At 38.9% G+C, this 12220-nt stretch overlaps 1 protein-coding gene across 3 annotated transcripts in view; it reads left to right on the forward strand.

The window, feature by feature from the left end:
• Positions 1–12220, forward strand: part of dpysl3 (dihydropyrimidinase like 3) — a 51521-nt gene that overhangs the window by 13283 nt on the left and 26018 nt on the right. For all 3 annotated transcript variants that reach the window (XM_022205078.2, XM_051937489.1, XM_022205076.2), the window contains exon 2: positions 11338–11426. In XM_022205078.2, coding sequence (XP_022060770.2) covers positions 11338–11426 — 89 coding nt within the window. The remainder of the gene's footprint in view (positions 1–11337; positions 11427–12220) is intronic.

The raw sequence follows: 12220 nt of genomic DNA on the forward strand, positions 1-12220 counted from the left end.
GGTGGCTCTGCCCGGGAACTGAAACCCCCGTTTGACGCGCCACAAAACAGTCCTCCGCCACTCCAGACCATCACCACGCTGGCTGCAGCCGAGTGGGCTCAAGTGCAAACAAAATACCCCGTGGCCACCCAGATGTTGCAGCGCGACTCACCATGGCAACGGACATACAGTTGTGACGGCAGGAAAATACAGTCCCTGCTCGGTCTGTCATGTGGGATTGTGATTTGACACACACTTAGATTGAGTTACGCACACAAACAGACGTTTCTCAGACTTCTTGACTGAGAGAGTTTATAATTCAACCTGTTTGGCTCAATCAAAGCCAGATTGGGTTTTTTCTGCTTTCTTTCTTTCTTTCTTTCTTTCTTTCTTTCTTTCTTTCTTTCTTTCTTTCTTTCTTTCATCGCCATGGTTACACTGTTACATTACTCCAGCCTATCACAAGATCAACATTCCAGACAAGCAGGGTTTCTCTATGACCGTGGCTGGCAGGAGCCTTCACAATTAATGCAGATGGATAAGTCTCATTGTTTTCACTTTTCCAGAATGTGAAAAAAAAAGAAAAAAATCCTGTTGCAGTTTTGGGTAAAGAGTAAATATTTTTGATTGCTAGGCAACAGGGCTGCAGCGGAGGCACTGGTGCACATTCAAGATGACTTCCCTCTTCCACTGGTCCCTGCCTGGCCTCCCCACGGCTCCCCCCACCCACACAAGGGTCTCCGTCATGGCTAATGGAGGTCTCCTCTAATATCCTTCTCAGCCCCCTTTGACCTGTTTTGTAGCCGTGGAGTTTTCCAGGAGCCTTATTAAGCACCGCAGAGTGGCTATTAGTAATTTGCATCCCAGTTTACAAGCCCCTCTTCCTCCAGTCTGGTGAAAGTGGAAAAAAGCTGTCACTGGATATCAGCGTAGTAGTACAAGAACAACATCCTGCCGTCTATTTTTGATTACCGCTGGCTTGTGTAACAGAAAATGACAGTTTCCTGCGCTGCGAGAGGCGCGTTATTTTTGGCGATTTGTTTTTGTTAAGAGTCCCGTGGCAAGATATTTTTTCCACCTGAACTTTACTGCGCTTTGATGCCAAAAATTTAATAGATGAGCTTGTCGGCACTGGTAAGGAGCTGCAGTAGAGGCAGGTACAAACCTTAAAAAGCAAACGGAGGAAGCTCACATTTCCTAGATAACGCAGATCCATTCAGTCTGCTTAGTTTTAAGGAAAGACATTAGCAGCTTTTACTTTTATTTGATATCACACTATTGGGACTGATATTTTCTAAGCTTGTGGGGTTGACTTAAGACAGTTTTTTTTTTTTTTAATATATATTTTTTATTTAATTTTAGAAACACACGTACAAACATAAGAACATAAAGAACATTTCCCTCACAAACATCAAGGTACTAGGATGAAATATAGACATGTACAAACATGCAGATAGCATACAACATAGGCGCAGAAGGCATTGTGCAGAATAGTAACTCAAGGGGCATCACATACATTGATCAGGTAGTGGCGAGCTAAAGGTGGATGTGCTCAGATATTTCAGTCCATGCTAGTCCATATAGACCCCTCCGCAGAACCTGGGCCCCATCCTCGCCAATATAGTCCAGAAAAGGCTTCCACATATTGAAGAACTTAAATGGATTGTCTTTCAGCCAGAAGCTTATTGCTTCAAGAGGGACAAGTTCTATAATGTTCCTGATCCAAAGTGAGGTAGATGGGACAGTGTCCAATATCCAGTGGAGAAGAATACATCTCCTGGCACCAAACAACAACACCTGAAGCAGCTTCAATGAGGGAGGGGTTAGATTCACTGCAGTAAGCTGAACACCCAAAATACAGGAGATAGGTTTTAGGGATAGTTTCTTCTTGAAAATAATGTCAATTTCTTTACAGACACGACACCAGAAGTCAGTTACAAGGTGACAGTCGAAAATACAATGAAAATATGAGCCTTCATTAATTTGACATTTGTTACAGTATTTTGAAAGCAAATGATTAAACTTGTTACGTCTCACTGGGGTAATTTGAAGCCGATGTATGATTCTGAATTGTAATTCCCTGGCTTTATTTGTCGATAGGCAACCTGAGGAGCTCTGCCAAACCCCACTCCACTCGTCATCAGAAATAGTAGCCCCAAAATCAGCCTCCCAGAGGGCTTTCGCACGAGCAGTGTAGATAGTGCTCGGGATTAACAGGGCCCTATAGAACTTAGTAATGAGTTTCTCAGAGTCGGAATTTTTCAATATATCCTCAATTGTTGAGAGGGAGAAACCATTAGGGTATAATTTAATGACAGAGGTGACAAAGCTGCGCACTTGCAAATATCTAAAAAATTGATTCTGCTGAAGATTATATTTCTCCTTAAGCTGATCAAATGACATCATGAAGCCATTCACCACAAGATCACCTACAGTCTTAATACCCCTAGTGGCCCAGAGGGAGAAAGAGTGATCCTCTAAACCAGGAGGGAAATCAGGGTTTGAGTGAATAGGAGTAAGGAGAGAGAGGAAACCCTCTTGATTTTCAAATTTCCTTGCCAGTCTCCAGATTTTAAGGGTGTTTTGTAGAATTAAGTTTTTTTTAACATTAAGGCTAACCCATTTCTTAGAAATATGTAAGAGATTACAGAGAGGAACAGGGGTCACTGGGTGAGCCTCCAATAATAGCCAGGTTGAGTCTGGGTCCTCTTTGAACCAATGCCAAAGATAAATGCACAAACATGCAACTTGGTAGCGTTTAATGTCTGGAACCCCAAGACCCCCCTCCTCCAGAGGTCGTTGCAAAACTGCAAGTTTTAATCTGGCCCGCTTATTTTTCCAAAGAAAAGATGAAAGAGAACTGTTAAGAACAGAGAGTGATTTGCGTGTTAAGAGAGCAGGGATCATTTGGAACGGGTACAGCAAACGTGGAAGTATAGTCATCTTAAACAGATTTACTCTACCCAGAAGGGAGAGAGGCAGGGCTGTCCATCGAGCAAGGTCTTCTTTAATCTTGCGAATCAGGGGTACAAAATTTGCTTTGTAAAGGCCATAAATTGATGGGGTAATTTTTATGCCTAGATAGACGACTTAAGACAGTTTTGATGTTTGTTGTTTGTTTTGAAGTTAATCCTCCTCCAAATGTCCTAAGACAGCTAAATCCTCCATGTTTAGCCGGTGCCAAAGCATTGAGAAGAGGTCACAGTCGCACACACACACACATTCAAAAGTGCAAATAAGTCTCTGGCAAAAGTTACACACAAGTAGTTTGTTGGAATATAAATTTGTGTTTACAACCCATTAAACCCTTCCACACAAAAAAGAGTTACAAAAACATGCTCTCTGACCTTGCAAGTTGCCTCACTGCTGCATTTTCCCATCATTCTGGGTTTTGTAACTTGCATCATTGGCTCTTCAGTGAATTGTAATTTAGTCATTTTTAAATTTGAAACTTTATTTAGATTTATTTGACTGTGCAGCTGTATAGATCTGGTTGTACTGGCACTTCAAAAGCACATTTAATTTTGTGTTTGCAGGCCAGTGATAGCTAAACCATCTTGACAAACTCATATTTGACATTTTGTTTGAAAGTTTAACAGAGCAGTAACATGTTCCATTAACTGACTATGAGACTGATAAGGCCTTATGGAAATCAGGAGGATTTTAAATGTGTCACAAAGGTCAGTGGAAAGACACAAGTGAGCACAATTAGACATCTTTTTTTTCCTGGCTGCTGCAAATGATGATCTTTCACATCCATCCAAACACGGTGCATTTTCCAGTGTTTTGTTGATCTATTTCATAAATATACAGTGATTAATAGAAAAAAAAAGATAAAACAAGAAGAACAAATTCTGCTGCATAGTTGCTGTACATTGGTACCAGTAGCTAATATCTGTAGGTTGATATTTTTCACTTCCAGAAAGTGGGTGCCATAGCAGCAGTAGCATGATTGACAAATGAGGACATGGTCAGTGACCCTGGAAGGTCAGAGCAAATCAGGATCAACATCATCATTGATGTCCCAGTGTAAATATTCTAACCCAAGATCAAATCCTGTAATAAAACCAGCATATCATGTGTTTTCTTCTGCCTGTTTTATGCTAATAACGCATCTTTGTACTCCTATTTGATCAGATTCTTGTTACTGTGCGACAATTTGAATTATATGGTGTTTTAGTTTTTAATTACAGCCTTTTTGACATGAAATTTGTGTAATGTAAGAATATATATTAAAAAAGAGACAAAAATGTCTTTTCTGACTGGCTTTCCATTCCCATAGTCCTTCACAATCTCCACAACTCTCCAAATTCTCCCAAATGATTGAATACAAACCATCATGCTTTTTTTTTGACCATTCTGACCCACAATCCTCTGTGCAGCTGAAGATGCATTACATAAATCATGGAATCTCCCACGAGCATAAACAAACTCTAGCCAGTGAGTGTAGAGACAAATGACAACCTGTTTTGTACAGAATGTGATGGATATATGAGCAAGCTGCGCAATGTCTCAGGTGCCATATAATGACAAAATATTGTGTTTGAATTTTATGCATACTTCATGCATGAATATGTACTTTATAAGGGTAGATGTATATACTGAAAATAAAAAGAAAATGTGTACGATTTGAAATATGGGGATAATAAACATTTAAAATCATTGCCCAACAAGCTTTTTAGGTAATGAAATGAATGTAATGGAAAAATCTGTTGAAATCAATCGCCATTCTGAAATATCTGTTGTCATAAAGGTGAAAACAGACCAACACAGAGTCGATGTCAGTAAAATTATAAGGTGGCCATGCGTTGTGCTAACTGTGCCATAAGAATTTTTCACAGTCACAAGTCTGTTGTTAGTTCTGATGTCATATTTAATGATGAATGCACCATCCTAAAGTAGCTGTGGTCATGCGGTCCAATCCTAAACTCAGGACTCATACAGCTCCCACTTCAGCCACTGAAAGCCATTAAATTGTCCTTGTTAAAGCCACGACTGCAGCGAAAGCTCAAGCAGCATTGTGTGTTCGTTATGTGGACGGTACTGTCTCGTGAACAAATGGTTAGCTTTAGTCTTGTGACCACAGAATAGCACAGATGGTTTAACTGCGGCAATGAGACTCTTACAAAGCCGCAAGACTCGTGCTACATTCAGAGGAACAATGTTATAGTGACATCTGCAAAAACTTTATGAACTAACCCGATGAGAAACTCCCTGGATGGACAGTTTGTTGTGATGCGTATCTGTAATTACCAGCTTACAGGAAAAACTAACTTTGTGTTCCACCATTCTTAGCCATATTTGGAAAAATGTACTGAATCGTGGATAAATTCCGACACAATAAACAGTCTTCTGGCACACATTAGCGTCATAACTGTGGCAACAGTTTTTGAGCAGCATGATGATAAATGCACCATGTATGTGTAAAAATAATTTGTGTATACCACATAGCTGTGGTGGAATGACATGATTCCTGGTGGGTGTAACAAATTGAGTGTGTTAGTCATAGATTGAAAAATCAGCAATAAATGTTGAACCCGTGTTTAGATTTATGAAGTGCGTTTAAGAAATGTGGAGAAAAAAACCTCTCAGATTATGTGTCTTTTAAAAGCTCGACAGTTGGGCCAGAGTCTGCACCGCTACCTCTTGGATTGATGCTACGTTTTTGTGTCTTGTTGCTATTTAAGAAGATGTGCGCCATCATAGTCTTTGATTAATGATTCGACTTGTTGACATTAAGCGTTTTAACATCTTGTGTAGTATCAGTCTCAAATGCAGCCCTGAGAAACCCAAAAACGGACAGTTACTGGGTTCTAATGGAAACATAGAGCTGTCGATTCTTAGTGATTGTGGTCTCTTGCATGTTTCTATCAGCTGGTGGGAAGAGTGGTCAGAAGAAAAGAGGAATTTGTGTGTCTGAGAAAGAGAGATTGAGAGAAGCTGGTAAAGCGCTTCAGTAAGGCTGCCATGCATGAGGACACACCCCTCACTGCAGTATCATAAATCAGATAAAAAGCCTTTACTCTTCTCATGCAGTTGATGAGAGCAGCTCTGTATTGCTGAGTTGGACTCCATTAAGGCTGCATTAGAGCTGCAGGGTTTATTTGTACTATTGATTCTGCTTTTCTTTAATCTCTGAGTCATTTAAATATGAGGAAAAGAAAAATCTCCTTGTTTTGTCAAACTAACTTCTCCAAAACCCCCAAAGTATTTGGTTTACAAAGATACAAAACAAAGAAAAGCCACAAATCCTCACATTTGTTTGGCTTTTCTGCTCATTAAATGACTGAAACAATTAATTGAATGTCATGATTGTTAATTTTCTCCACATGTGGTTTTTGATTGGGTTCACATTTTGAGACACAGATGTGTAGTTTCCTGTGACTCATGGCAGCGTTTACCCGGCTTTTAACCTGACAAAATTCTGGAAGATTGTAATTTATCTGTTGTTTGCTGTAAAGATGCAACAATTACTCGATTAACTGATTGCTAGGAAGTCAGTCTCCAACTATTTGGTTAATAAATTATAATTTTTATGATATTTCAAGCGAAAATATCCTAAATTCTGTGCTTTATGGCTCTTTTTGGTGTACTGGACTGATAAAGCAACCTATTTCATCTAAAAAGACAAATCAGTTGATGATAAAATTATTATTATATGTATACACACACATACATATACATATATGTATATGTATGTATATTTATATACACATATATATAATTATTTAATACCTAGATATATAAAATTACTACATCAGTGCAGAATTTACATATATTATTATTTATTTTTTTATGTTTTATTTTCTTAGTTTTTGGTAAATTTTCTCTCCATATATATTTTATGCTCTCTCTCTCTCTCTCTCTCTCTCTCTCTCTCTGTCTGTCTCTCTCTCGCTCTATCTATCTATTGATTTTTTCCTTTGTTTTCTTTTATTCTATTTTAATTTTTTGCTATTTTTGTCTATATATATTTGGGTCTTACAGGGTCAATTATGAAACATTGCAGCCCTGTTTTTTTATTATTTGTCACAATGTGTTATGTTTCCAAAGTATGAGAAGCTGAAAACTAAACTGAATATTGGTGCAGTTGGTAAATTCATTGGTAATCATCTGTTTGTTTCTCCTTTGCGCTCTGAGAGGGGAAAAATTCTGCTTTGGAGTTACACATTGCAGAGTGTTGCAGTGTTTGAATAGTGCCCTGCTTTGTAAGAAAACTGTCTCTGAGCTAATGAGCGACAGTTTTAGGGCAGCTCGCTCTCTAGTCTGATCTGTGCCGGTGCTCTGTTCCAGTCTGAGCTGACTGTGTGTTGTAATGCTTCAGGGTGTGGTTGCTTGGGAAGGCTCTGGGCTCTGTTTCACACTGCTCCATCACCATTACCATCTCGTACACACAAACATGAGATAATATGCTTATATCATCCGAGCCACATACAAAACCTTATTATGCTTTTTTCCCCTTTTTTGTGTACGCGCAAAGGAAAGGCTGCAGTTTATTATAGTGATGAAACTCTGGGTCCACTGCCAAGGGTGTAAATCACTGCACACATGTGCTGATGGGAAAATGTGGAAGCCTGTCCCTCTCTTAGCAGGACGAGGAGCTGAATACTGCTATTTTACTGAGCGCAGATGTACAAATGAGGCTTCACTTGTGAGTTACAGAAGTTAATACTGTGCTTCAAAAAAACTAATCATGAAGTTAGTTTAGAGAGATCCAGTATTTGTCACTTTTTCCACTTGCAGAAGTTAAATACTAGAGCCTGCAGCTAAACATTTTTTCTGTTATTTAATAACTGATGTGTCATTTATGATATGAAGCAAAAAAAAACTATCAATCACTTGTTGTCAAAACATCTTCAGATTGATTATTTTTTCTAAGACAAACAGCTCCACACATAAAAAATAACTACTTCAAAAGCTAAGGCAGTTGCTGAAGCTGATACCAACAAATGTTTAGTATGTTTTGCTTTATAAATGACTTGAATTAATTGGATGTCAAAATTGTTGAATAAGATTGGGTGATTTAGACATACTTTGAGGAATTGACAATTCACAGTATATCAGCAGATCTGCTGGGGCACTAAATTCCCCTTAAAAATATGATGTAATACATGAACACAGTTTTTGGTGAAAGTCAGGAGGAGGCTTTTGAAAGGAGTAGTTCTTAGCAGTGATTATCAACCCCAGAAACGCTAAAGATACTGAGCTGTACACCGTTTTTATGCTGTGAGCGTTGGTCATTTTTCCTGTAGGGCGTATGATAGGAGTGGCAGTTTTAACACCATGATACCTTTACAAATCTGTTGGTCAGATCTTGTCACCAAGATATCTTATTTCATTGTGAGGTTACACTTTACAGTGGACATCTTTCAGTCATGTTTCACAGAGAATATGCCCAGACATGTTCAAACTTTTACTTCACATTTTACCCTTATTATTTTATGACAGTTTTCATTCATGATATGCTTGTGTGTATTGTTATGAGTCCAATATATATTAAAGGTTATAATAACACTCCATACTTCATCTCCCAAAAAGCGTCAAAGCTACAAATTCTACCTTGTGGTCTCTCATCAACCCTATAGCCATCTTACACAGTTTCTAGACCTTCTTTTCCCTCACACATGTTCAGTACAATCAAAGCATTGGCGGTTACTGGAATATTCAACATTAAATACTTCATACACAGATATTACTCGTCAATTCAAATCACATTCGCCAGGATTACATCATCATTCACTTTCAGAACATCATACTCAAAGAATGTTACACGACACATATACTGCAGTTAGGATTAAAAACACTTAGATCAATTCATCTTCAGTCAAATAGTGGTGAAATAATTATCGGTCTGCTGACTATTTGTTTGACTAAAGGAGCTCTAAACACTCCGCGCTCCCCTGACCTATTTTTCAGTACATCTTCATGACGGCTAATTGATTAACCACCAGCTGTTGCCCATAATTCAACCGACCGCACCTTTCTGCCAGCTGACATCTCCATCCATCCCTGTAGCGCTCCACCCTGTGGCTGTACAACAACCAGCCGTACGCTTACTCAGCTATCAGCAGAACCAAGTAATCCCCACCCCTCCTCTGTAGACTCTCCCGTTGCCGTGACAACCTTCTGCTAGAGTCGGTTCATGTTGCAGTGGCAACAGCAGATTTTTTTCCCTGTCTGACTGTGTGGCGTCATGGCAACGCCCAGATCGGAGCATATCACAATCTGTACCGTTAAAGGGCTCAATCAGACGCTACGCTACTCGCTGGTTTCACGTTGGGATGTGTGCATCAAATTCGGTGAAAAAGGATTTATTATTCTTATTTTTTATGCAGACTAAAAATAACCCGCTTCATGAAATGATTAGTAATCCACAGTGTATTAGTGATTGCATCTGGTCTACTGGATGAATGGATTATGGCGGGAAAGTAGCATCCACAGTTAGCATTGTTGCATAACAAAATCTGGATGACTGTGGTTAAGATGTTAATCCACGATCAGTCCTTTAAAAGCAGCTTCGACTCCGCTTCCAACAGCAAACTGTCAATGTTTCAAATGATGTCACCTCCACTGCACAGGGTCATTTCATAGGACACCAGTGAAAGTTCTAGAAATAGCTGCTCTTGAAGTTTTATTTTTATTAGTTTTGTTGGAAATATGCTCTGTGGGCTCTGTGAATCCCAAGCAGCGTTTGGGTGTTTTTTTTTTTTATTTTGTTGATCCTGTCACATTTTTACTCACTGTGAACTCACTTTTGCAATAAAGTCCTGCACCTCTGTAGAAATAACACAACCATGACTAGAAGTAGAAAGAACTCAATAATATCTTTTGTGCAGTGTGACACAGTTAAAAGTTTGAATTGAATCTCTTTGATAATCTTTTTTGCAAAATTCAAAAAACGGTATTCCACATGTACAATATTTCTTCAGAGGTGTTAGAGATGGACAAGCAGTCTAAATACTGTAGATACTTTACTAAATGCATTGTTGTTTCATTTCCATACTGGAGTTCCAGCTGCTATGTATAAGCAAGGCCTGCAGTTCAGCTGAAAAGTTCCTGAAATTTTGTTGTTTCTTAATTGCACCAAAGAGTTCAATTACTTTTTGTTTTTCTACAGAATATGGCTTAAATTTGGTTCATTTTCCTGACCAAACAGTGCATCATACATAATTAGTTTATGGATTGACGGGAAGTTGAAAATCTGATGATCATTTTACGTTTTTAGATTCTCTGGCTCTAAACCCATTATGTCATTTTGGTATTTTTTAAAAATGATAACAAGCCTTTCAGCTTGTCAGTGGATTTTTGGGCCCAGGAGGTTAAACTAGGATACAAAATCTGTGTTCACATGAAAACTCAAGAACACAACTGAAGGGCTGTCAGAAGCATGCCAAATCAACGGGCGCCAATGTAACTCTAACCCTAAAGCAATGTTGGGCAGTCAAATGCCTGACAAACAAAAACAAAATACCCTATAAGGCTACCAACAATGTATCGAGGAAAGAGGGACTCCTGAACCCATTCTGACACCTCTGTTCCTCCGTAGAGTGGAAAAACTGAACATAAACATATAAAAAGTTCTCTCAGGAAGAGTAGCACTGGTATTATTTGGTTTTGTCTGCCACACTTTATTAACTTTTATCAGCATAAAATCAATTAATGCAATAAAGGACATAATGACACACTCTATCTGCATGTCAACACTGCAAACTAAGTTCACCCTGTAATGAATTTTCCATTGGCCTAAAACTGCTTTGAGTGTGGATGGAAAGCCAGAATGCATAGATAAAGCTGTGTTTTCAATATCCTGCATATGTACGGACAGGACTTTATGTAACAGCAATCTATAAATAAAATGCACACATAAGCTCACACATCTCTGAGCTAAAGGCCTGTTTTACAATGCAGTATTTTTGTGTTACCTCATTCTGTCCAGATGTGGGTTTTCATGTTGTCTGTTTCAGGCAGTCAGAGGAAAGACTGAGCTTCAGAGTGCCAGAATTTATATTATGTGATGTTTATTTGAAAAATCCTCACACATGCAGGCTGGGTTATACTTCACACTTTGTGTGAGTGACAAACATGCCTGTATCTTCCCAGCCATGAATGAATGAATGAAACATTGTTTATCTCCTTTTGGTGGAAACAGACAGACATAATCTAACTACAGAAATAGAGAAGCTTAGTCCACTTCTAAATATAGTGACAGAAATGTCTTAGAAGAGTACATTTTCCTCTGGTGGATATTTACTTACTAGTGTTGGCTTTTAACTGAGCCTGTATTGGAAGAAATCTGCATCAAATTAAAATATTTCTCTCACACTGCCCTTCTTGCCTCTCCCTTCTTTTTCTCTTCAGAGCGACAGGCTTCTGATCAAAGGTGGGAGGATTGTGAACGATGACCAGTCCTTCCATGCTGACATCTACATGGAGGATGGCCTCATTAAGTAAGTCCTCCACTGCCCTCATTTGTGCTCATGTCCCACCTCTTCCCATTCGCTTTCATCCCTCCACTTAGAACTCAGGCTCGTCATCCATTTTCTGTCCATGTTGTTTAGAATCTCTTTTTTCTTCTCCTTCACATTTAAGTGCTTCTCCCCTACAAAGGTTCAGATTACTGCAGTGGGAATTAAAAAATGCTTCGATGTAGAATTGTTCTTGGCGTATGTGTAAAGTTCAGTAAGATCATCCAATTAAATGAGTTGTCTTATGTGGAATTCTGGTTCCTTCTGGTCAAACTTTAATCCCAGTCTCTCAGAAATTTGGGAATATTGGGAAGAATGACATGCAAGCCAATCTTACACTATCTAAACAGAACAAACAAAGTGCTCTAACAGAAATACAGAGACTATGTTTCTCAGATTCCCACTGTATACAGAGGTTTTTAGTAAAAATGTCCTCATGGGCAGTACAGGGGCTCCTCAATGTGCGTCAGAGTTCCGTTCCTACAGATTGGCACTATTCGAGTTTTCCCGTAATTCGGAATGCCGATGAAAATGTAAACAAAACTGTTACGTGCATCACGATGTCGATCAGTTTACATATTTGTACTACTACTGTAACGAAAACAGTCATTAGCTCACACTGGAACACAATGTGGGAGGAAAATACCGGCGAAAATTTAAACTGTAGGTCTGACTTACGCTTAGGAGCAATAATGAAATTAGCTAATGTAGCATAATCCAATGTGGCGGCAAATGTAAACAAAGCCGTCTTATAGCACCGCGTCACTGCTGTACAT

Source organism: Acanthochromis polyacanthus, chromosome 17 (assembly GCF_021347895.1).
Source record: "Acanthochromis polyacanthus isolate Apoly-LR-REF ecotype Palm Island chromosome 17, KAUST_Apoly_ChrSc, whole genome shotgun sequence".
NCBI classification, from domain to species: domain Eukaryota; kingdom Metazoa; phylum Chordata; class Actinopteri; family Pomacentridae; genus Acanthochromis; species Acanthochromis polyacanthus.